Source organism: Chiroxiphia lanceolata, chromosome 8 (assembly GCF_009829145.1).
Source record: "Chiroxiphia lanceolata isolate bChiLan1 chromosome 8, bChiLan1.pri, whole genome shotgun sequence".
NCBI lineage: Eukaryota > Metazoa > Chordata > Aves > Passeriformes > Pipridae > Chiroxiphia > Chiroxiphia lanceolata.
In genome coordinates, this window is record NC_045644.1 from 2,579,900 (window position 1) to 2,605,748 (window position 25,849).

General features: G+C 43.3%; 1 protein-coding gene across 4 annotated transcripts in view; it reads left to right on the top strand.

The window, feature by feature from the left end:
* TACC2 (transforming acidic coiled-coil containing protein 2) overlaps positions 1-25,849 on the top strand; it is a 125,993-nt gene that overhangs the window by 35,556 nt on the left and 64,588 nt on the right. For all 4 annotated transcript variants that reach the window (XM_032695072.1, XM_032695073.1, XM_032695074.1 and 1 more), the window contains 2 exons: positions 11,569-11,694; positions 18,010-18,141. In XM_032695072.1, the coding sequence (XP_032550963.1) occupies positions 11,569-11,694; positions 18,010-18,141 (258 nt within the window). The remainder of the gene's footprint in view (positions 1-11,568; positions 11,695-18,009; positions 18,142-25,849) is intronic.

Below are 25,849 nucleotides of genomic sequence, written 5' to 3' on the forward strand. Positions count from 1 at the left end.
TATGCCCTGTTGTATTCAAAACACATGCCAGTGGAAAACTGGCTGTGTGAGACCACACTGGTTATTTTTTTATTTTATTTACTTCTGCCTCTGCTACACAGAAGTACAGAAGTAGATCATCTCTGGTCCTGCCAAATTGTTGGTACTTCTTTCTACAGTTGCTGTATGGAAAACATTCTGTAGCACTCTTGAGAACCTGAGCCACATATTTATAAGGTATTGACATGGATGGATGATACATGAGCTTCTGTTTTCACACATCCTTCTGTGTTTCTCAAGACATTACATTTATTCAATCAAACACAGGCATTTGCTAAAGAAATCCAACATGGACACTGTAATACTTTGTCCAATATCTGGTCAGGGAGTTTAGCATCAATTTTTGTCTTCTTTTCTCATTACATTAAAAATTACTTTCATATTATTGTTTTTCTAAGTAGATTTCACCAGATGTGTTTTCCAGCCTTGCTTCTTCCAAGTCAGCTGCCTGTTTTCTCAAAATCATTTTGGCATATCTCACAGATCCCCTGTTCTCTCAGTTCCAAGCCTAAATCTTCTGGCTCCTTGCAAAATTGGACACCGTGGAGCTTGTTCCATGGTCCCTGTTTCTAATAGAATATGCAAAGTAGGATTAGCCCCAGCTTTGAACCCTTCCAAGGGCGGCTCTGAGAACAGCAATTACAGACACAGGCATATTCTCCATGACTTGGATGTGGCTTCCTTCCAGTTGCTCTGTGTCCTGGCATCCTTGCACTGCACTAATGCTTCTCAACAGAGACTCCTCTGGAGACCTGTCTGAAGAGCCACAACCCCATAGTTCTTGACTTACCCTTTTCTTTCAGTTTTCTCTCCTGATTTCTTTTATGTTGATGTCCTTGGAGCCTGTCTTACCAATATTTTGTCCAGGTATATAGAAGCACACACAAGCATTGCTAACGACAGGAGGGGCTTTTTAAGGTATTGCAATACCTTAAGAGTACTCTGGAAAAATTAAAAAAAATGTTACATGTATCTATTTGGGCCTGTTCATCTACACTCACCTCCCCAGGTGAACTCTCACAGTAGAGTCTCTTTGGCATTTAAGAAGCTCTGCATCTCAAATTGCAATAATAGGTGTAGAAATGTTAATTGCTTCAATCAAAGGCGTGATTGTTCTCGATTCTAAGGTCCCTCTGAAACGCTGAGTGCCACCACTCTGTGCTGTTGGGAAGAACCAGCCCCAGCATGTTATGGTAATCTTGTTCTCCTTGCTGAAATGTGCTCAGCATCTCCTCTTTGTTCATCCAGGCTCAATCCTTCCTCTGCCCTACTCTCCCTGTTCAGTATCTTCTCCACACATCCACTGTCCTCAGTAAAATAACCAGCTGTCCAAAAGTGCCCCAGGACTCCACGAGGTTGTTTCTAATTTAATGTCACTAATTTACTTTCTTTCCCTCTCATGCATTCCTTTGAGGACAGCTGTGTGAGGGAGGGCTGTGGCTGCAGCCTGTCCTAGAGCTGGGAAATGCTGGGCCAAAATCTCTGCTCCACTGGGGTGATATCAGCAAAGAATTTGGCCCTGAGCCTCTAAATGATCAGCCCAGAACAATGGTCCTGTGATCCTTTTCCACCCAGACCACGCTACAATCACCATACCCACAGTTGTCCCACTTTGCTTAAATAAGGGGGGTGTCTGGTTGTTTCAACTGATAAAAAATCAAATTAGGAAGACAGGGCTCTATGCAGGCAAGTAGGATTTAAATGATTCATTGGCCTGAAGTACCTGGTGTTTTCCAGCCTCAAACCTGTCAATCTCAGCTTCTGTTTGTACATGGTGCTCTGAAAAACACGGAGCATGTGCTCCATGAAACTCATCAAACTGCTTTTTAAAATTCTTTTCCAGCCTGTTTTTCCCAGCTCCTTTGGCTAATGAAACACAAACAGTGTAATCAATAAAGCCTTTTTTTTTTTCTAAGGCACTCACTAGCTTATGTAAAATCTTTGGAATTTGTAAGCATGATAACATTGTTATGCTCTCCTAGCTGATAGAAATATCAAAGCCAGCTAAGAATAACTCTGCAGCAGACAGAGAAGATTGGATTTGTTTCCTGGAATGAAAGCAAAAAGCATGAATACACTGCTCAGTTTCTAACAACTAAGGAAAAAAAACATAAGTGGACACTTAAAATTTCCATTTTCCTTTCTTAACAGTGTCATTAAATGAGTCAAAACATAGAGTTAGTTTTGCTGGATATTTAAAAGTCTCCAAGACTTTCCACATCTTATCTTTTTTTTTTTTTTTAATTCTGTGATTGTACATGAAACTTATGTTGCATCCAGCATTCTTCAAATCTTGTTCTTCTGCTAGAAACTCCAAATAAACTTGTTTTGCTAGAAAAGTTATCACTGCAATTTATGAGGCTTTGAGTCTAGCCTAGGGTCTTCTAAAAATCAATCTTACTTGTTTGGAAATTTGCAGAATGGCAGTTTCCCATCACTTTGATCCTCCAAGATGTAATGGGTTAACATTAAAGTTTCCTTTTCTTTTTTTTTTTTTTTTAAAGAAGGAGGTTAAGGTAGAAGTCTGGGAATTCGAAGAGACAGCCATCCCAAAGCCTCACCAATAAAAATTGCTGGGAAACGCACAACCTAATTTTCAGCCACCACAAATGATGGTTGTGGGCAATTTGTGCGTGGAAAGTAGTGGAAATATAAAGTTCAGGTGTTTGTTACAGACGTGGCTTGGCTCTCTCAGCCAGGCTGCTCCCCAGTTAATTTGGCCTGTGGTTTTTGTGGAGGGAATAACTACGAACCACTGGTTAGGAAATGCAAAAGAGAAACTCCTCTTTAATTCTAAACAAACTGAAGCACATTTAATATGTGTTTGTTGCAAAATGGCCTTAACAGTGGGCACTAAGTTTTCACAGAGAACCATTTAAAATTGCACACATAGATTTTTTTTTAAAGGGGTATGCAGGAATAGGATAAGCCTTAGGCTGCAGGAAGGTGGAATATTAGGAAGAAATCCTTCCCTGTGAGGGTGGTGAGGCCCTGGCAGATGTTGTCCAGAGAAGCTGTGGCTGCCCCATCCCTGGAAGTGTCCAATGCCAGGTTGGATGGGGCTTGGAGCCACCTGGGATAGTGGAAGGTATCCCTGCCTCTGTCCAAGGGGTTTGGAACAAGATGAGCTTTAAGGTCCCTTCCCACCCAAACCATTCTGTGATTTTATGATCTACATTTAAAAAAACATGCCCCCCCTGTATACACCTGATGCTTTCTGGATTTCCCTTCCACCTAACTGTTCCCTGGGAGCCAGGGAAGGGCACGGCCATGCTGTGGGATGTCTCCTGCTCATCAGCACACTCACTGCTCCAGCTCTGGCCTCAGGAGAAATCTTTTGCAAGGCTTTCCTTGGCGGCTCTTTGATCTGTGGCTGCCCCAGCCAGCCCGTCCCTGCCCCCTGACAGCCACCCCTGCCCTGTCATTGTCTCCCCAGCCCTGCTGGGAGGTTGCTTATCTCTTGTTTTCCTCTTGCTTTTCAGCTTGTTTCCTCTCTCCTCCCCCAAGCCTTCTATTGAGGCAGGTCAGGCACACCTTAGCACTGTGTTCCTGGAGTTACAGCCTATCAGGTTCCCTGTGTTTAAGTAGCAGAGGGCACTGGGAGACAAGTTTTTGTGACAAAGGTGGGTTGAGATTGCTTCACAGTAGAGAAGCACAGCAAGAGGCTAAGGAACAAACAGGGACAGGCGTATTCCTTGAGAAAAATGACCATTTCATTCAAAAAATGCTGAATTTGGTTCTTTTAGCAGGAACACAGCTAGTCTGTCGCCACAGCTTTGTGCCAGACTGAAGTGCTGCAAGCAAAGAAAATAAAAATTTATTTTAATGAATATTCCTCTCTCCCCCATCAGGGCAGTTATACCTGCAGAAGCTATTTGTGAAATGGTTTCCAGATGACAAAAGAGGTTAATTCCCCCCCCAAAATGAGAGGGGGACCAAATGCTTGTACCCGTATCAAAAACCACAGTAACTTTTTCCATGGCAGGTTTCCTACTGCTTGGGAGGCGGGATATGAAAGAGATGCTCTCCCCAGAAACTTTTCACTCTGAGATTCATCTGAATTCTTGCTGTCAGAGTAGGTGCTACAGGCTCCTGGTGCTAGAACCAAGTGAACCCTCCCCGTACCATGCACAGTGTTTGCCCCTCAATAAGCCAGACTTTTCAGCACAGGAGATGTTGGCAATCTACATGTTTTTGAGCATTTTCATCCATTACAGTGTCTGATTTGGCATCTGGGGATCATTTGGTATAGTCTTCTGTTTCCTGTGCAGGTTTCTGAATTGTTAAAAGCAGCATTGAGGACACTGAGGGGAAATCCCTGTCTCCTGCTTCCAGACTAGATGGGGAAGTTCTCCTGAAACACACAATTTACCTGAACAAAAATCCGTTCCCTCCTTTTGCTTAGAGAAAAACCAGACAAGGGATAGAAGGAGAAACAGTCCAAGAGTTAAAAATAAATAAATAAATAAAAATTAAACACTGATGAATACTTTTTCCCCCCTGTGGCCCAGCTCTAAATTGATGCTTTGAGAGGTCTACCAGGTATGGTTACTGTACTCTAACATTAAAAGGAGATGCACAGTCCCACTAGGGGTTGGACAGAGTTCTGAAGAAGAGAAAGTATTAGTTTTGCCACTGTGGTGGACACCACAGTTGAAGAGTTTGGAGACAGGGAGTCAGATGGGAAACTAACTCAGCTAAATTACATCTCTGTAATCCCAGCATTATATCTGAAATATCTCGATTGCACATTTGGTAAGCAATGAATCTACTAACTCTCTTGCTGTGGGAGAGATATTATAGACATTTAACCTATAGTTATTGTATGGCCTGTTATAAACATGATAATGATCTCCCTGGGTAGACACTCAATTAATTCCTTGGGTGCTGGCAGCTTGTATATGCAGTTTGGTGTATCTCCATGCAAGGACTTAATTACCTGTAAAGCCACTCTTTTGTGTTGTAATAAACCCATAGGAAACCTAAGAGATTAATAAGGGCATACAACTGATTAAAACTGCTCCATTTTTTCATAGGTAAAGAAACCTATGAGAAAGAAGGTAGAGATGCCTGCAAGAAAGCAGGTAAAAGAATCTATAAGAAAGAAGGTAGAGAAAAGAAAGAAGATAGCTGTAAGAAAGAAAGAAACCTACAAGAAAGCAGATTAAAAAAAAAAATCCATAAGGAAGCAGGTAAAGGAACCTATAAAGGAAGAAGATTAACCTATAAGAAATCAGGTAAAGAAACCTATGAGGAAACCTGTGCGACTTTAGGAACTGGAGTTTAACTCAAGAATTAGACCAGGAACAAAATGGTTTTGTTTAGATTTAAACCTATGTTATTTGTTGAGCTATAAACACGTAAAGTTTCAGTGAAAGTTGTCAAAAACTTTGCCTCTGCGTCCTGAAAACATTTTAAAAAGTTGTCCTTAAAGTTGGGTCAACCATCATTCCTGCCTCCTGAAACTTGAAAAAAAAAAAAAAAAAAAGTCGCCAAACGCATTTTAAAACGTTAGGAGCTATTTGCGTGTGCTTTAAGCCTTACACACACACACACCGTAATTTAATCTCTCCACATCCACCCCTCCAGCAGATGGAAACTCCGAAATTCCACCGTAAAAAAACGGGAAGGGGGGGGGGGGGGAAGGAAGGGAAAAAGAAAAAAAAAAAGAGGGAATTAAAACCCACGTGGGAGCCGGTTGGGGGGGGCTCGTGCTCCTTTTTTTTTTTTTCCTTGTTTTCGCTCCTTTGTTCGCTGAGCTCGGTCCCCCGCATCCTCCCCCGGCGGCGCTCGGATGCCCCGGGGCGGCGGTACCGGCGGGGAGGGGGGGGACGGGACGGGGCGCGGCAGCCGCGGTCGCTCCGGCCTTTCCTCGGGGAGCCTCATGGGAGGAGCCTCCGAGAAGCAGCTCCAGGCTCCTATTCCTCGGTCTTTTGTACGCCCCAGAGCTCGCCAAAAAAAAAAAAAAAAAAAAAACCAAAAAAACAACCCGGGAGCGGGGTTTTGTCGGAGCCGCCGGTCCCCGCCCGGGATGGTGGGAGTGGAGGGAGTTGGTGTTCGAGCGAGGGGCTGTGGCGGGGTGTTGTGTTGGAAGCGAGGATGACTGGGAGTAGGAGAGCTGGTGATTATTTCCTGGCGTTGGTAAGTAGGCACTTGTGAGAGGAAAAGTTTTTTTCCCCCCTTTTTTTTTTTCCCTCTTCCCCTTTGAACAACTTTTCGAAACTTTTTCTCCTGCTCCCACCCTCTCCAGCTCTGGGTGAGGATTAACTCTCCTTGCCCCTCCAAAAGATTGGAGGGTTTTGTGGCTCCTGCCATGGTTTCTGGTTGGGTTTGGGGTTTCTGCTCGAGCAAGGAGACTCTGTGTGTGTGTTGTTTGTACCGGGAAACCTCTGCCTCAGGTTTACTAAGCTGGAATTTGGAAACTTTGAAATTCTGCAGCAATGACATCAGGACGTGACCGAGAGCCCTTCTGAGGCTCTAAAAGCTGCTCGGTGGTGACGTGATGGGCTTTTTATAATGGTTGACAGTTATTACAGCAAATATGCTTATTCATCCTGTGCAGGCATGATTTATACTTCTGAGACTTTTATGTGGCTTTCTGTTGTCCCTCTTTTAGCTTGCAAAGGAAGTAGTGCTGTAATGCGTGTTTCAGTCCCATTAAGTGTTTTAATCTAGAATAATTGTGTTTGTTTATTGTATTAACTCAGCCTAAGTTTTAATGTGACCACAGTAATGTAGAACACTCAGGAAAAAAAAAAAATTTTTTTTCTATTTTATTGCTATGACTGATCAATGATCAGTCTGGGTATGCACGTTACAGAAATTAAGGGCTTTCTAAGTGAGAAGGGTTGGGTGAGAATGGAAGTGCAGGCCCTCAGGTAACGTGCCACTAAACACCATCCCCCGCCAAGATAACTTCTCTATCTTGTCAGGATTTCCACAAGCAGTGCCAGAAAAGTATCATTTCTGAGAATGACTCTCCGTGGTCACGAGTCCGGATGCCCGACAGCAACAGCGCTCTCCTGCCCCAGCAGGTCATTGGGAATTACCTGCAGGGACTGACTGCCAGCTGCTCTGCACCTGGCTTTCTGGGGTTGCTTCTCATAGGTGGGGTATTGCCTTCAGGAAGCCTTTTAAAAAACGCTTTCACGTCTCCAGAAGGCAGTTTCTGCGTTTGTTTTCCTTTCTGATGTTGTTAGTGTGGAAATCTGCAGCGAGAGGAGGGAGTCCCTTGCTGCTGGAAGCACAGCCTTGTGTCTGGAGCAGCACAGCCCTGTGTTCCCACGAGGACTGCAGACGCTTTGGGAGGTGCAGGTGGTTCCTGCTGCTTGGCCAGGGTGGTGGCAGGTCCCTCCCTTGGGGTCAGGTGTGACTCAGGTGCTGCTCCAGCCATGCTGGGCTGGGCTGGCTCTCCTGGCTGCTCTGAGCACCAGCACCCAGCACCCAGACCTGTTCTGCTGATCGCTCAAGTCCCACTCAGAGGAGGAGCATGTAAATCTCAGGCACTGGAATAATTCCCCCAGGAGCCAGTTTTGGTACCTGGGTGGCAGTGTCTTTCTTCCATAAGTGTAGAAATGCTGCCATGCAAATCCTGTGCATCAAACCCCCCTGGATGACAGTGATTTTGTTTGCTTTTAATTAGCACATGCCTGTTCATCTCCTGGATACCTTCATTACCGAGTTTGCACAATGCCCAGCTCAGCCTGGCCGAGGTGTGCAGGACATCCTGCAGCCTAAATACAAAGTGCTGATGTGAGGCACTTAAGGCATCGTTTCTTCTTCAGACTACAGAAGGAATATGAGAGATTTTTCAAAATCATATATATAAAAATGCATAAGTATCTCTTTCGTTGGGCAAAAGGCAGCATGTTTCCCCAAACTTGATCTTTTGACTGTGAGTGTGTGTTTAGCTGGTAAGAGTAAAACCTCTGCTGTATCTATGCCCAGTGACCAGCAAAAGTGACCCCCCCAGTCATCACTATGAGCTTTCAAAGCTATTGCAGGTGCTTGGACTTGCCCCGTGGGGATTTTTACATTGTATGGATGTTGCCTTAGTTCACTGGGAAATAAAGCCACACTTTCCATTTCAGTATTAGCATCTCATATTTTTCTTAAGATTCTGTTGATATTTGAATCGATTTTAAATTACTTCATAAGAAGGGGGGGGGGGAGAAAGGAGGGAGAGAGAAGGGAAAGAATTTTTGTTTGTTTTTTTAAATTTGTAATCCTTTGCTTGTATCTTATGCAGCACTTCTGAGCTGCTTCCTGAACAAGTTCAGTTTTAGTTCCTGATACCAGTAATGTTGATTTCTGATATAAGAAATAGCTTCTTACCTCCTTCTCCACTAAATCATAGTGACAGGAGCCCCAAAATTCATGAAAATACTTCTAAAGAACAGAAATACCAAAGGTGCATAGACTTACTATAACAGGTTTTTGTTGGATTTTCTACACATAAAGTTTATTCCAGTGAGTGTGGCTAAAGTATAAGCAACAAAATAAAGTAGGAGAAGATAAAATGATTACTAAGAAGGAATTAATAAAATGGATCAAATTTTATGAGGTATGATGTCTTTGATTGAATGAATTTCAACTGATGTAGGTGCTGCTAGATCTCTTTCCGAAGGATTCCAGTGCAAGAACTTACCAGAAATAGCAAATCCTCTGAATATTTCTCTGGGATTGATTAATATTTTTTCTTATGTATGGGTAAACTGAGTCAAAAAATTGACTTTTTGGCCCAGGTTATTAGAAAGCCAAGTATGAACTGTGGAGGATTTTGTCTGTTGGACTTGCTGTACCCAGTGAGCAACATCTTGTTTCTTGAAGAAAACAAAATAGGGGGTGATGAGAGCACTGAGAACTCAGTCCTGCCTTGCAGTTGTTGGTGCCATTTTCCAGAGATTTCTGGAGTAAGAGCAGGATCTATAAATCTTACCATTATCTCATTAAAAGCAACCAAATGTTTGGGACTAGGAGATAGCAGAGTTTGAAATGCGTGTTGGTTTCCCTTGGAGTAAACTTGGAGCTATTGTTGGCTGTTCAAAGGGAGCCACATCCAGCTCTCCTGATTGGAAAAACATGGACAGGGAGTAAATGCCAAGACCTGTAGCTGCCTTCTGTCTCCAGCACCAGCGTCAGTGTGTTGAAACTTTCCTATGAAGTTAAGGGGTTTAAGGTTTGCATCTCGTGGTTGGAAGCAGGAGAGCAGCAAACAGACCCACCAGAACACCCAGGCCTCACTGCCTCTGTGTCCACATGTGCCAGATTGTGTTTCTGCACATATCTGAACTTTCTGCCTTGGTTTGAAACCTTCTGACATAGACCTGCTGTGTTTAAACGGAAGAAATTACAGAGGTTTATGCAGTTATTTCTCATTCATTCATTGGGATTTAATGACTAGTATGGGTCAAGCTTTGCCTGAAACTTGTTATTTGCATACCTGCCTCCTAACAGTGACTTGGAAAATCTCTTTTCGAGGATAAGTAGAGGCCTCAAAAGTGAAATTGTGAAACTCAAGAGCCTAGGGACACTTGATGGGCAGTGTCTTTCACTTCTGACACACTAATAACAGATTGGACCCCTTGGTCTTTGGGCTGAATTCAGTGTGCCTGCTGCAGCTGTTGTTAAGCAACTGCTTATTAAACTGTGAGGTATTTTCCTTTGAAAAGTATTTCAGTCATGCTTGTCATAAGCAGAATTTGGAAGTAGTTTTATGTAGATCCTCTTCCAGGCTCAACCCAGAACTCAGGCAACAGAATGGAAAAAGCTCATGGCCTTTTAACAGAGAAACAAATTGGCCTAAAAGGCTGGTGGGTGCAGAGGACTGACAGCAGGGACCTGCTGGCGGGTGCCCGTGAGCCCAAGGGTTGTGATGCCCAGGAATGTCAGCTGTGGAACTAGTTTGAGCAGCTTTTGGATGGCTTCATTGTTCCTGCGGCACAGAGCGGGGTGGCTTGGAAAGGAGGAGCTTTGCCATCACCTCCCCAAGCCTGAGTTTCAGGTTACCTTGTCCTCAGACCATGGAAATCTCTGTCCGGGAGTTGGGTGTGCAGGAGATGTGATGGTGGTGGGCAAACACTTCACTTGCTCACCAGACTGGGGCACACCTGCTCCCTTTACTCATTATGTATCTAAAAAAAACAAATTGCCAAGTGCTGTTGTCAAGATCTACTTTCTAAACACTAATTTTAAGGCAAAGCAGAGGGGACACCCCAGTTTGTGCTGTATCTGCAACTCAGCAATGAGTGAAAAGTGGTCCCTTTATAATAATAAGCCAGAGGACTTTAGAACTTTGGCTCAAAGTTTCCTGCAACGGGCTGAGCCCTCAGGTGTGGTTAAACCAGAGAACATGTGGGCAGTTAATGGCTCAGCATTGTAATTGTTTTTCCCACATGAACATGTTACAGAATCCTTTAGATAAAACATGGGAAGTGTGAGTATATTCAGATGACAGCAAACACTGACATTATTATAGCAAAATTTAACTCTTTGTTATGTTCTTTGATCCAGAATTAAACAGGAGCAGAGAGTCATACTGGTCCTTTAGATTTGAAGTTAGGCAAGGTAGTAATCTTTTAGTATTAAAGCTGAGTTTTGTGATTTGGGGCTTTTTATTTTTAAGCTGAAATCCCAAATGCTGAGTGATAGTTTTAAGTTTATGCACCTCAAACCCATCTGTATACGGTACAATCCCGCTATGTACAGGATTTTATTCACTTGGTAGTACAGGGAACAACATGGACATGAGGAGGTTCAGTACAGTGTGAAATTGGATCCCCAACTTAACGTCACACTTCATGGTTTACAAAAAACTTGAGGATTTTTGTGAGTTTTAGGGAAAACTGATGCTTCCAGGGCTCTGGTCTCCAGGTGGCCACATGGCAAAGTCAGGTTGAAGTAGGCAACCAATACATTGTTTTCAGGGGTTTCCCATGGTTTGGTGTCTCTTAAAAACAAACCAACCACCTTCTTCAGCAAGGCTCCTTTTCTTATTGATTCAAGGGTGTGTTTCCAAATTGCTTTCTTTTAGCCCATGAGGTGCTTGGTGCCCAGGGGCACCCTGCTTTCCGCAGGAATGGGACAGGGCAGTGTGTGCTCCCTGCAGCACCCAGAACACCTTTGACTCTGTGCCCCCACTTATGAGCCCCCCAAGCTTCAGGTGAAAGCCAGCCTTGAGCTCCTGGAGTGTTACGTGGTTTCAAAGGCAGGAAATCTTATAATTTCTCTCGTTCAGCTCAATTTCTCATTCACTTTTCATAATCAGAATCACAATGGGGTTAATTTGCTGCTGGATTGTACTGTCTCATTGCTCCTGTGACTCAGACAAAAATCCAGAGACTTCAGTGCTGTGGGAACAGCAGGGCAAAAAAGCAATTTATATTAAAAATGCCAACTTTTGCTGCCTTCCCTAACATGCGAATTAGCACAGGCATGTTCAAGTCTGGGGGTTCAAACAGCAAATTACAGTAATTCTGCAGTAGCTCAGACCTCTAAAAGTGCCTTTTTCCCTGTCTTTTCTCTCTGCAGCCCTCCTGGGCCAGGTGATGATACACAGTTGGCTTCTCCCCTCGATCCTTCCGAGCAACCCTTTGCTGTTCCTGCGGCCTCTGGAAATGTTGGCCCCGTGGGTGCTGCAGAGCTGACTCCAGACAGGTACTGTCCAGGGCCAGGCCCTGGAGCTGGGGGAAGTGGCTGCACCTGCTCGCTGCTGTGGGTGTCTTAGTGCTGCCCAAGGAACTGCTCTCACCCTCCTTGGATGGATATGTGTCTGTGCTGGCTCTACCTGCAGCCAGGGGAACATCTCTCAGCAGAAATCTGTGTCAGAATTTACATTCCCCCTTATCAAAATCTTCAAAAGGAGATGCTGTTTACCTTTCCCTGTAACTGATCCTGTGGCCATGTTCTGTAATTCTGAGAATTTTCTTAACAGGATAATGTTGATTATAAAGCAGGCCCTGATTATTATTATTCAGGTATCTCATCTCTGTTGGACTCTGACCTTTTTGTCTGCCTTTGCTTGCACTGAGAAGGGAAACTGTTGCTTTATTTGTGCTGGTGGCAGTGGGGTTGTCAGGATCTTTGGGCATATAAACTTGTCTTAACTGCCAACAATAGAGGAAGCCTGGTAGGGTGTGTGTACCCTTCAGTCACTGGGAGCTCAGTGGAGTGTAAACATACACAGTATATTTAAGCTAGCATTAAATTTGTTAGCTGAAGTCACAGTAATGTGTCATCAAAGACAGAAGGGACCTCGTGTGGTTTGCCCAATCCACCTTAAAAGCTGGGTGACTTTGCTGTTTAGCCCATACTGGTTTGCCACCAGTCCCCAAGCTGGTTAGTCACTGGCTGAGTGAATCTGTGAGAAACAAACTTTTTCCTGCACTGGGAGTAAGATGATCTAGAGAAGCTTACAGTGGGAAGCTAATGATGTGGATTTCTTCCAGTTCTTGTAAGTTTTTACTCAAAGAGCTGTGTTTCTTTGTTTTTAACAAATGTAATTGGGTTACTGATGGTTTTTTTGTGGATTCTGGTTTTTTTTTTCTGCTAATGGATTGTTGGCCATAGCAGTGAGGCACTTAGAAAAGGGTGAGCAGTAATTGAGGTGGAGCTGTGAGCTCATTTCTGAATGTGGAGGCAGGAAAAAAAGGCTAACACCAAAAAGTGCCAGAAAGATATTTATATCTACTCTCTGGACCACAGTCTAAAATAGAAAATTCTGTGCCCTTAGGGTGAAAGTTTGCTTTTTGCATAGAAAAAGGCACACCAGCTGTCTGTGATTAAATGCCACCTTAGGAAACATTTAGGGAGAACAATCTTCAAGTGTTTTAATTCACTGCCTCTTGTAAACCTCATGAATTCACCCTGTTCACGTTCTCACCTGAACCTGGAATTTCAAGTTAATTATATTACACCTTTTCTTTTGATGTCCTTCATAACTTCTGTCTTTAAAAGGTTCTCTTGTTGGTGTCTGACAGTTATTCTGGGGGTTCCTTGCCCCATCCCAGCTGCACAGTGCTGGTGCTGAGCTGTGGTTGCCCCATCCAGAGTGGCTGAGCCCAGTGGGGGTGAGGGCACACGGACTGTGCAACAGCTGCAGGATCTGGCTCTTGTCTCCATATCCTGACCTTGAGGGAGCTGCCAGGATTTTTGCAAGGGTTCAGCACTAAAAAGTTGCAAACCAGGGATATTCAGTGTGGATGTAGGTAGTTTTCCAGTTAGGAGAGAGAAATACCCTGTGGTCAACTGGAGTGAAGCTGGCTGTAGTAGTTCTTCTGTGTTTGTTTGTTTTAATTCTTTTGTTTATTTTTAAGTGCTGCACAAGTCAACTCTTGTCAGTGTTGTTTGTTTTTCTCACTCCTTTGTTTTGCATTCTTGTTCAGCTTCCTGTATAAAAGCCTACCTGTTCTCCTTGCATCTGTCTTTCTTGTCCAGGGTGTTGTTGCTTGCCAGCCTTCTCTTTGCAGAGATGTTTCCTGGTGTCCCAGCAGTAGAAACCCAGTAGCTGCCACGTGTGCCCACCCCCAGGTGCAGCTGGTTGGCAGAAGAGGGGTTAAATCAATGCAGCTGGACCCCTGCTTTGGCTCCTGTGGGTGTAGTCGTGGTGCTACTTTATCCCTGTAGGAACAGCACTGCTGATTTCTCAGTGGTTTGGTCAGACCTGACCTGGTAACAGTGTGATGTTGGTAGCAAATGAGAGCAGTACTCTTAAAACACATGGGATTATGCTCACAACAAGGATCAGCAATAGCAGGACTGGGCTTTTCTTATCTAAGAGCTTCAGTGATATTTGTTGTGTTGCGTCATCGCCTTATCCCTCATCAGCTATTCATCTGTATGATGGAGCAGTTTATTGCTTATAGAGGTAAGGTGATCATATTGAAGCCATTCCTTTTTGTCATTTTATGTAGAAACACTGCACCAGTGCTTTTCAATATGGCTGGATAATATTCTCTAATGCAACACATGTGATGTCTCCATGTGATGCCTACTGGGTACCTCTGCACTAGACTTTGGAGATATTGCCAGGGCTACTGAATAGCATGATGTTTATTCCAGTCCGTCTGCAGTAAAGTGCAATTATAAAGTGTTTCCCCCAATATATTTAGTTATTTACTAATCAGTTCCCTTTGTTTCCGTGTATTTCTCCATCCCATGTATTTCCACACCACATCAGGGGTGGCACATAATGCAGATGGTGTGTGCACTTTGGCAGGGAAAAATAATGGTGCATGTGAGGTGGGGGTCAGTTTGTGCTAAATGGCTTCCAGATGGCAGGGCATGGTAAAAGATCAGGCTGTCCCTCCATCTGTCCAGTCAAGAAACTGTATCTTCGTTTTGCTTCTTGAGGATGACTGACTGCCTCTCTCCTGCTGATTACATATTGATCAGGGGCAACATGGTATCATCTGCCCGGTAAGATTTTATTCACTGTATCTACGAAGAAGTGCCCTGAAAAGAATTAGGTAAAAAGTTCGCTGGCTGTTCTGCCAGCATTTTTGTTTAGCAATGGAATGCCAAGATGACTCTGATTTGCCAGTACACGTTGCACTAGGAGAAATTTTGGCTAGACACAGCTTTCTCTTTAGGCTGCAGGTGCAGAGCTCTGCAATAGGACTTCTGTGTTATATAAGGAATGTTTGGGTTGGAAAGGCAGGGAAGGCAAATAAGTGCCCCAGCTGTACAAGACCACAGCTCAGCTCCGTGTTTAGAGGTGTGAAACATTTCTGAGCTGTGTTTATCTGTTCCCTGCAACTTCCTGCCTGTCTCATGGGGAAAAAAACCCCAAACCTGCAAATGCCCGGGAAAAAAAAAGGCAGCTTGGAAGGCACTTGCTGCATGAGTTTTCTTTATGGTCAGGCCATAGTTAACAGGCAGGGCAACTCACTCTTCCCTTCCTCATGCTTCTGTTCTTGCATTTAATCTCCAGCTGAGGTTGTGGAGCTGCTGTGGCCTTTAGTCCAGACCAGAGAGAGTTGTTGCAGCTCTGTCTTGAATACTGGGGAACAGAAGCTGTTCTGAACCTGAGCTGGCAATACAAAATCTTGAGTTCCCCTGCATCGACCTCTGTCCCAGCTCTTTTTGTGCACATTAAGCTGTTACAGGGAATTTGTAATCAGTGATGATGTTTGCACCAAAAGCTGTGTTGCTTTGTCTGCAGATGGACCTTTCCTGGCCACGCAGTTCACAGCCTGTGGAGTTGTGATGCTCTGGGGCTGTGCTCCTCAGTGTTAGCACCACAGGTAGGCAGAGGTACTCAGGATTATCTGTACACACAGACAGAAAGGGACTTTTGAGGTTTACTTAAAACAGAGATGGTGCTTGAAAATGTTGTTTTCCAATCAGCTGAACTCTACAGGATAAAGACTGGTCAATGTATAGTTCATTGTGCACTGAGAAGACTTGGCCCTTTTGGTAGTATTCTTGCTACACTCATTGGAATATTACCAGTTGGGAAATAAGTTTGACAGAAAACCTTGGTTTAGTAGGAACTGTGGAGAGGCTTAAATGTAGCCACTTCATGTCTGAGCTGATACAAATACTGTGACTTGATACATGTGCCTGAGTTGATGCAGCCTTAGGCTGGAGAGTTTAGAGTCTATGTTTTGGACAGGGTTGCTGTTCTGTGCTACCCTACCTCATTTTTTTGCAATCTGAACCATTTCTGGGCTGCTCTGCTCCTGCTTGTCCCCTAAGAGCTCACTGTGGGCAGCACCCATCTGCAGGTACTGCCCAGCTGAGGATGGGCAATAACCAGGAGCTCTGTGCTGCTGCAATTCTACCTGCAAGCCCTACTGAGCAGTGCCAAATAATGATGTGGCAATATTAGCCTCAGACTGGTGTGATTGGTCTCACAACCTGCTTTTCATGGTCTTGCTCAGCACTCAGGGTACTGTGGATCCCTTCCCAGAGCGACAGCACAAGCAAGGCAGCTGAGGCTTGGCAGGAGTGTTCTTTGTGGGAAGCCAGTATTTGATGGTGTAAATGAAGCTTGGAAAGATGAAAGGAAATTAGCTGTGGATTTTAACACATACAGCACAGTAGCTCATGAAAGTAAGCCCTGTGCTTTGTGGAGGCCAGGGAGCAGAGCTCTTATAAAAATGCTTGTGTGTTGATAGCAAGTTTTGCTTTTGCGATAAGAATGATGTTCATTAGTCAAACTGTACATCTGAAAATTGTTTTATTTTATGTGGAAAGACTTAAAGGGGGAAGCTGAAGGGCTGCAGGTGGTCATTTGGGCCTGTGTGAGGAGTGTGGGTGAGAAGGGAACAGGTGCTGCTGTAAGCAGGTAACTGGGAGACCTTTGTGTCCACAACACCAGGGCCATAATTTTGTATGCCTTTGGTACTCTTGCTTGGCTGGGCCCTCTTGTGAATTGTGTGGGTTTTGCAATTCTTTGTTTCCTCTCCAAACAGATGTTCAGCATTCGCTTATTTTTAGCAGTTTACTTTTTTTGCTTTAAAATCTTACTTTCACTGCTCTCTGTGTGCCCCTATATAGTCACATCGCCTTGGTATAGATGGGATGCTCTTGCTATATTAGGACAAAGACATTTTTAGCAAAGGACAAAGGCCTTTGCATGAAAAAGGAAACAGCTTGCTTTGAAATCATTATTTATTTGTGTTACCTTGATGTGACTGAAAATATAGGATGTCTGTGTCAGTGCCAGGCCAGTTTGGATAAACTGGGGAAAGGGAGGGAGGAAAGAAGGAGTGAGCGTGTAAGGCAGAGATCATTTCTTAGAAGAAATAACTGTAATTATCCCATATGGCACAAAGCAGCTTCATGGTTATAAGCTAATCAAGGTAAACTACTCTCAGAAAGAGCTTTGGTGATCTCAGTAACTTAGTGCACAAGCGCTTTGGGAAATACCTGTTCTCATGCTCGTCTGTGTTGTAACTAAAGTTAGGGATGTGGTTTAGGCTTGTGCTTTGTATGCTTGGTTCTAAAGAGAGGAACAGCCTGTCCCTGAACCTCACTAACTCTTAATCAGTAACACAATTTAATCTACTTTCTACAGTTCCAATGTAATTACTGGGGGAAGGGGAGAGAAAACTTTAAAAGGAGTGGCTAAGATAGCTGTTTATATTTAGTTCAGGAAACCTAAAAGAAGCTGCTCAGCCAAGGCCTGGTTCCATCAACTTTTCCATAAACACTCGTGTCTGTATCTCTGGAGGCAGAAGCTGGCAGGAGGGAGGCTGCTGTGTGTGGCTACCCCAGGATGTCTGTGTCCCTCTGGTATGTCAGAGGTGCCCTGGAAGGGACAGTGTGGTGTGACAAGACCCTGCGCTGTGTCTGCTTTTGAGACATGAAGTCATTGGTTATTTAGCTCTTTTTCTGTCAGTGGTTTAATGAGCATGGCCAAGACCAAGGGGAGTAGGGTGGTTACTGTTCTTCTTCTGAGTGTGGGTCTTGTGGGACTTGTAGGAATTAACAAATACAGCAGCATCACAGTCCTGTAATCTTAATATTCGTGTAATGAGTTCTGGGATTATTGTGTGTTTGGCTGTACAGCATGGGGAGAGCTCTTAAAGTAAGAGAATTTTTTAGTCCCAGATTTTAGAGTTGTTTTTTTTTTTCTAAAAGACAAGTCAGTTAATTGAATGTTTAAATTCTACACTGAGGAGAAAGGGCTGTGTGAGAACTGCAAAGCAGTCATTAGTGATTTATTTATTTTACTAATTTCATATACAGTTAAATTCCTGTGGCACTTTATCTTATGGTCTATAAGAGCTGTCAAAACTTTGCAGTATTACTGATTATGTGGTCATCTGAGAAATTAAGTGAGATAAGGTTTGTAGGAATAAGTAATTTGTGGGAGGTGGGAGAGAGATGGAATTTGGGAGGGGCTGATGTGCCCCTTAGAGCTCCTTATAGATCCAACCAAAGTTCATCCTTTAAGAAGACTTCTCTAAAGCTTCATGGGCACTTCTGAAATTTGTCAGCTTATTTTTAATAATTGTTTTGCAGTGCTTCCAAGCCTGACAGCTGCAAAGAAGTTGATAACCACGTTTCTGAGGATGAACCTTTGGCTGCGGCCCCTGGTGATGATGTAGAACTGCCTGCTCAAGAAACCGAGGGTTTCACAAGGGAAAAAAAGAGGTATTGTGTTATTTCATATCTTACAATGCATTTCCATGTCTGTACATCTTTTGCTTAAGAATTGTTACTAGTGTGAAAGAGGCTGAACAGCTTTAACAGGTGTTTTGTGGAGTTATATGAACACTTTGCTGCGAGATTTTGAATCCAAATGTTAGACTATCAAGATGTGCCTAATCAGTATATTTACTTGTAAATACCAGAAGAGGGAGCTTGGGCTACACTGGTTATTACTATGCTGATCTTTCCTGCTATTTTTAAATTAATATTTTTTAAGTGGTTTTTTTTTCCCCCCAATATTTTCCTTTCTGGAAGTTTAGTTTTGGTGTTTTGTTTGGTTTGGGTTTTTTGGTGAAGCTGTGCAGGATCAGGTTATATTCAAGAGGACTGATCAGCTCATTCCCCTTCAGATTCTGCCAGCATCTTCCCCACCTCACACTATTGATTTGCATTGTTGTTGTCAGTAGTGAAGGAAGAAGTTCAGCTTGGTTTTGCTCTTGCTGAATAAATGTTGTATTATCTTGATTTCAAAGTTAAGTGTTTCACCGCTTCAGGTGTGCATTGGTTGTTGCCATAGTATTTGATAGATGGCCTAGTGCATTTGTTGCTTGGAAAGCCCCCAAAATGAGTCATAGAATCATAGAATGATTTAGGTTGGAAGGGACATTAAAGATGATCTGGTTTCAGCTCTCCCATCTCAAATATAGTCGAGACGAGACGTGTTTGGATGTTCGTGTCAGAGCTTCAGCTGACGCCTGTCTGTGGGTGATTAACCAGTCTGCTCTTGTGGCTTGGCAATAAAGGTCTGCCCTTATTGTGACATCTATTAATGGAAAAGGTCACAGCACAGCTGAGAATATGAAATGGGCCCTCCCTGGAGAACAGCATTCTCCACCCCACCAATACAGACTGGCAGGTTGTGACAAGTAGGATACGAGGCAGGAGACACCACGGGAAATACAGTTATTCCACTAAAGCTCTGTTCAGAAATGTCAAAAGATGCTGCTGTCAGCAGGAGGATACTCTGAATCATGAATTAAAATGTTCACAATAGACATGTGCTGCTGTGGAACATTAGCAAATGCTGCTGGAAAGACTACCCACAGTATAACATCTAGGATAATGTTGTTAGTGTTGCTTAACTATTTGTTCTAAACTTCTGATTACTTTGATCAGAAAATGGTGTCCTGACCTTTAATGTGTGTGCTGCTGTAACACAGGCCAAACCTTCTGGGTAGTTTTCCTGCACTGGACCCACTTGTGTATTGTTGTTGGGGAACAGAAGGGCTCGAAGGCCTGTTTTGCACCAGTATACAAGTTCTGGAGGGATTTTTCTGAATTGAAGGGTAGATACAATGGCCATTATCTAAAAATTGAGAGAAGTGGGCAGGTGAGGTGGTAAGTTAAAAAATATTCACCCTGAGATGTCGGCTCTTTCCAGAGAATCATCCAAAATTGTTCAAACTGGACTGAATTTCACATTCTGTGAGTGCTTTAGTGTAGTCACAGTTGACCGTTGTTTACAGATCCAAATTGAAAGCACCAAAACACATGGTATTTTTTTTTCCTTTTCACTGGAATTCAGCTTTAAGGAGAGGAGAAATAATTTTAGAACTCTGCAGGCAAGCAGAGCTGCTGTGCTCACATATTTAGATTGGCTTGTGCCTCTGAAGTTTCTGATTTGTTTTGATGTCGATGTAGTGTGTTTAATAATGTGTGCATAAGAAACTCTTGGATAGGGTAAACAATGGTGTAATTAAGTAGAATCATAGAATCATCCAATGGTTTGGGTTGGAAGGGACCATAAAGACCATCTCATTCCACTTCCTGCCATGAGCAGGGACACCTTCCACAAGACCAGGTTGCTCCAAGCTCCTTCCAGCCTGGCCTTGAACACTTCCAGGGATGGGCAGTCCACAGCTTCTCTGGGCAGCCTGTTATATTAGCAGAACTGCTTAATGCAGAATTAAAATCCAGCCTAGGATGTCAGTAAGCCAAGTTGGACACTGAGAATAGTGGTCTTATCACCCCCAGACTCCTCCTCCAAATCTGAACTTGTGTGTTTGTTCTTTTTTGTAACACGAACACAAGACTTTGACAGATTTTAATGGAAGTTAAAATGCACAGAGAGGTGAGAATTAGAGTTTTCTGTGGGACAAAAGATAATTCTTGCATCCTCTTGAAAAGCAAATATATTACTGTCCAAATAGCTGTTTGCTGTTATAATCAGCCCGTTATGTAAATACTTCTGAGACTGTCTTGCATTTTTATGTGATTCATGTGTATCAAATCAGCCATGGAAAATAATAGTCTGCAAATTGAGTTATGTTTCACTTTGTCACATTTATGTCAACTGCCTGGCAAGGTGCTGACCTTCTGCAAAGGCTTTGCCACTGCACCACTTTCTGCAAAATGGATCCTTGAGGCATTTCAGCCTCCTCTGTGATTGTCATGGTCACGTTATGAACTGTGTCACAGACACATTCTAATTTGTGCTCAAATTGCTACAGAGAGTAAGTGGTTCTTTATGGGAGCCCTATGGACAGAGCTGGAAAGGCTCTGAAGGCTGACCCATCCCTTTGCCCTGGAAGGAGGAGACATGGATATGATCTGTTCTGCTGGGTTTGTGCATGTCCTCACCTGTAGCCTCAGTACCTGCTTTCAGAGCTACACCTGTGATGTTCCATGTGGCTGATGGGAATGGAGAGGTGGGACCTCCTTGTTGCCAGATATGGGGCCAGTTTTCTTGCAGAAGCTAAACCAGACTGGAGTCAGATCATTCTAAGAGACTCTGGATAGACAGGGAACTTCTGCTGATCTCTGAATCTCTGAAATTAAATACACATTTCTGTCTTACCTAATTTTCCTGAAATGAGCATGGAACCAATTGGAAGCACAGCAACAAAGTCTTCTGAAAGCAAGAAGTCACAACAGTCTGTACAGAAAACTCTGGTTTCTGTGTTGTTGGTTTCCAAAATGTTTCATAATACTTCTCTGGGAGGAAGCAAAGCTGAGTAATTGGTGTCACGCTGAAAAACAGGATAAGCTCGATAACTTCTGGGTTTTATTTGATTGATCATGTGTTGAAAACAAGTTTTCTGCTTTTGCAGAGGCTTAGTGTAAAACTTAGAAAAGAAAAATCAATGTATTGCCTTTGTTTTTGACCAATGCTGATCATCATAGGCTGAGCTGCTTTTAATGATGTAATCAAAACCAAGAAGGGATTAAATGGGATTCAAAAACACAAGATTTTTTTTCCTTGGGGGGATTCAACCCTTTTGAAAGGAATGTGTTACTACATTAAGTTTACAAGTGCACTGGGCAAGGAAATACAAGTGAAGGATACAAATGCAATGTCAAGGCCTCTTTCTTTCCAAAGTGTGGAGGTTTGCAGTTTTTTGGGGCTTTGGGGATATTTATGGTTTTTTTGGAAGAAGGTGTAGTTCTGTGAGTTTTATATTTATTACATGAACTGGATAGTTGTATAGCTCTAGCGTGTGTCTTGACTGTTTGGTGCACAAGTGAAGTGATTTTTTTTTTTTTTTTTTTATAATAGCAACAGAATGAAGGCATTGAAATGAAGTTGTTTAGGTCTTGGAAACTAAAACTCAAGGAGTTTTCTTGAGGCTTTGTGGCTGATGTTGTGAAGGGCATTTACCATCTTCTCAAACACAAGAAATAGATACCTTCCACGTATAACCAGCCAGTCTGTAACAAATGGGTAGGAATGAGCCACACTCCTGCTCTTTTCTCCACTCTAGGTTTTTAAAGGAGATTGTCTCCTGAGTGATGTGTTCCCAACTGCTCAGCCCCAGGCAGGAGGATGCTTTGTGTTGCTCAGTGTAGATCTCTTCAGCCTATTACTGAGTAATAGCATCAACTCCTGGGATGTCTGCTGTATTTCGAGCCCAGGACGTTGTGGACTAAGTGCGTTTTCTTGTAACTGATTGTGGGACTGCTGTGGTGGGGTCCCCAGGCAAGGAACTGGATCCTTCAGGCTTCTCTGGGTGACCCCATGATTGAGGGGGACAGTCCTGTGTATTTGCTGGGCAGGGTGCCCAGAGACCCCCATGCTGTGTGCTGGCCAAGGGCAGCTTCCATAAAACAGCAGCAATTCAACAAATAGCCCCCAGTAACTGCATTTTTCAGAGGCAAAGTGTTAATGGGTGCTTGACAGAAGTGGGAAATGTCACCTGTTTTGTAACCATGTCTTTGTTCAGAATTTGGGCTCTCTGGGGCGTTCTGCCTGCATGTTTGCTCAGAGAGCAATTATTGGTGTGTGTTGTGAAGCTTCTCCCAGTGTGTGGTGGTGGACAAAAGGGCAATGGCAGCCCCCTGTTTGCTTGTTATTACTGTGTATTTTACAGGTTCCCTCAGGCAATATATGGTAATTTCCTTGCTGCTAGAACAGGTTCAGCAGCATGAAAATGAATGTGTCGTTACAGTAATTAATCCATCCACAAGGAGTTTTAGAATGGCACTGATCATCTTGCATGTTACAGAACTGTGGCACTAGAGATTCAAGGCAGAGATTACACACCTGGCTTGGGTTGCTGTTCCTTGGCACTGTGGCAAGCTCTGAGGGTGCCAGAGGACCTGACACTGCCAGGAGGGTGGAGGGCTTGTAGGGATCACCTCTTGTCCTAGTGCAGGTAATACATGGGCTAGAACTGTTGAGCCAGGTGTACTTTGTATTTCTCAGTAATCACTGTTATGCTTAAATATGACCTGTGCTTTTGGGGTGCTCCGCCCCCTAATGCTAAATCTTCTAAAAACAAAAGCATAAAGAAATGCTTGAAAAATACTGGAAATACTTCAAGTTTTTGTTAACTCTTTTGAAATCACGTTGAAGCTATAAGCTGACTTCTTTAAGGAAGTCTTTTGACCACCCATCCTTGGCAGCCACAGCAAAGACCTGCACCAGGTGGGAATGTTGTTCTTGCCTGATTTTTTTTTTTCATCCTGCATTTTCATAACATGATTCTTCACTCAGACCCTGAGGCCAAGAGACCTTTGGATTCTGCTTCCTGAAATCTCCTGCTGCAAAGTGCCCCTGGAGAGCATTACCCGCACTGATCTCATCAGCTGAGGGCAGGTCCTTGAAAGTCCTTAAAAATGTCACTCCCCTCCTGGCATGAGGCAGCTGCTTTCCTAACAAGCCTGGCTCCAGCTGTCATAGGGATCTTACACCTGGGGATGTTTAAAGAAAGAAGTATGGAAGTAAGATGAGATGCTGTTGTCTGTGATGGTGGTTCTGCAACTCTGGTGTGTGGAAATGTCAGCAGAGCTTTTGGCATTTGGTTCATGGGCATGTTCTGCAGAGGCATATTCAGCAATAAAACAAACCCTCTCATTTGGTGTGGTTATGCTTGTGGTCCCAGCCTGAAACCCATTTGGAAAGCAGGGGTTTAAAGTTTTGTTTGTGACCCAATGAATTCAGACCTGCTCCTTACAGTATTGGCACAGAACAGACAAAATCCAGAATTGAAGTGTTTTTGCCTCAGCAGGAGGGGAAAGCCAAGGAGAAAATGAAGAACTGCATGAAGGGAGGTGGGTGAAGAGTTTTTCACAGGGGTTTGGCTGCCCTTGAGCCTTAAGTTGTGTCAGCTCTGCAGGTCTGTGTGGTTGCAGACCCCTCGCTCCTTCTGGGACATCCCCACACAGCACCCACACCCAGGGGTGTGCTCAGCTCTGCAAACCTAATCCCCCTCTTTGCACGGCTCCTTGGTTTCATAAAACACTTTTGGACGTGGAATCTCATGGGGTGTTCAGTTCTCACGTTGCTGAGGGTGATTCACTGCTGACCTCTGAAAGGCTGCAGCCCCCCCGGCACCCTGAGCAGCACCGTGCAGGGGCCTCTTTTGTTATCCTTGCAGTGGGCTTCCCAGGATGGAAATTTCAATAACTAAGCAGGCATTTTGGTTATTCATAACTCTTAATGCCATTAATCTCACTTGCAATTTAGATTAGGCAGTGACCTTAGCGACCAAACAGTGATCAGTGGGAAGAGGGGCACAATTATGTTTTGTTTTGGTTTGTTTCATTTCTTTTTGTATTTACTTTTATTTGAAACCCATTCTAAAGTTTATTTCTTGTCCATCCTGGTTGCATCATCACCGATCACTCCTTTTTTCTTTGAATTAGCAGATGGGAATTCTGTTCATGTGCTCAGGCTTAAAATTTTGAGAGGTTGTGTGTTTTCATGGAGAGTGTATCAATGCAAATAAAGCACTCACACTGTGGTAATCTAGATAAGTGGTGGAGCAGACAATGTGTTTATCAAAGTATTTGATCTGGAAGAATAAGTTAAATCTGTGAAGCTTTACACCTGCTATCTCCTTGTGTTATTTTGTGGTATATTATTTTACATCATGGTGACATGGATAGGGCTGGATTATGCCAAGTGATGTACAGAGGCAATTGAACAAATTGCTTCTATTTTGCTCGAAAAATATATTGAAAAATATCCCACTGATTTAACTAACCCTCCCTAATTATTTTACTGCTCAGATTTCATTTACACTTTCCAGTTGTGAATCAGTGCCCCGCTCTGAGCCCATTAAAAAATAAATGCTGCAATAAAAAAACCCAAAAACCAACCAAACAAAAAAAACCCCCAAACCCCACAGCTACCAAAGAAACATTAAACCAACAAACCTGTGGTTTCAACCTGATGCTCTATCATTCTCCCTGTAGGTCTGAATTTCTGATTTATCTGTACTGGAATGGGATCAAATTAAGGATAACCGGATTTTAGAAGAATGGTGATTAATGTATCTTTAAATGGCCAATTACAGACTACAATAATATCTTAATTATGCTGTGGACGTAAACTGTACTACATGTCTATTTATTAGGCACACTAAAGCATAGATGTTAAAATTTATGTTAACCTTTCACTGTTTTTTGCCAGTAAACCAAAGTGGGACAAATTTGTTGCATGTTTCAGGTGACTTTTCATACTTGCTCTTTCATCTGTAGTACAAAGTTGCTCATAAAACTAAGGGAGGGAGAGAAAGAAAGAAATCTGCTTTTCTTCCACTGCTCTTGCAAGAGGTCACTCCTTTCTCTGACAATTTGCTTGGCCCTCCAGGAGGTAGTGTTTGTTTAGGTTCCCTCTTTGGGATGTCATCTTTCAAAATAACGGAGATTTTTGGTTTTAAATTATGATCTGCTCACATACCATGCAGTGGTGTCTTGTTTTTGGCTGGGATAGAGTTAATTTTCTTCTATTCCCTGAAGCAAAAAAAAAAAAAAAAAAAAGAAAAAATTGAATTGTGCCTCTGGGGACAAAGATTGAAGGGGTTTGATTGGGTTTCTGTGCTTAGCTGTGGCTTTTTGAAGGATGTAATGACAGCACTAGTGTTAAATATTGTCCCTGTCCCACAGCAGTGCATGTGGTGAGCTGGACCATGGAGTGACCTGGCTGGAAAAAGCAATATAAGATCAATGTGGTCTCACAAAGGCTCCTGCTGACACATCTGTGGGTGTGACATAAAATCAGAGTTAGCAAGAAAAGTGAAGAGTGAAAGTGGAGGGCAGCAAATGCCTCGTAGTGTTCCAGCAGCAGCTCCAGCAGCTCTTTGAGGAGGAATTTTTAAGTGACTCCTCAAGGCAAGTGGAAATTGTAATATCCATCCTCTCTTGCTCACTTTAGAGGAGCAAAAAACTGCCTACAGGAGCAAGAAATTTTGCAGAATAAAAGCAAAGA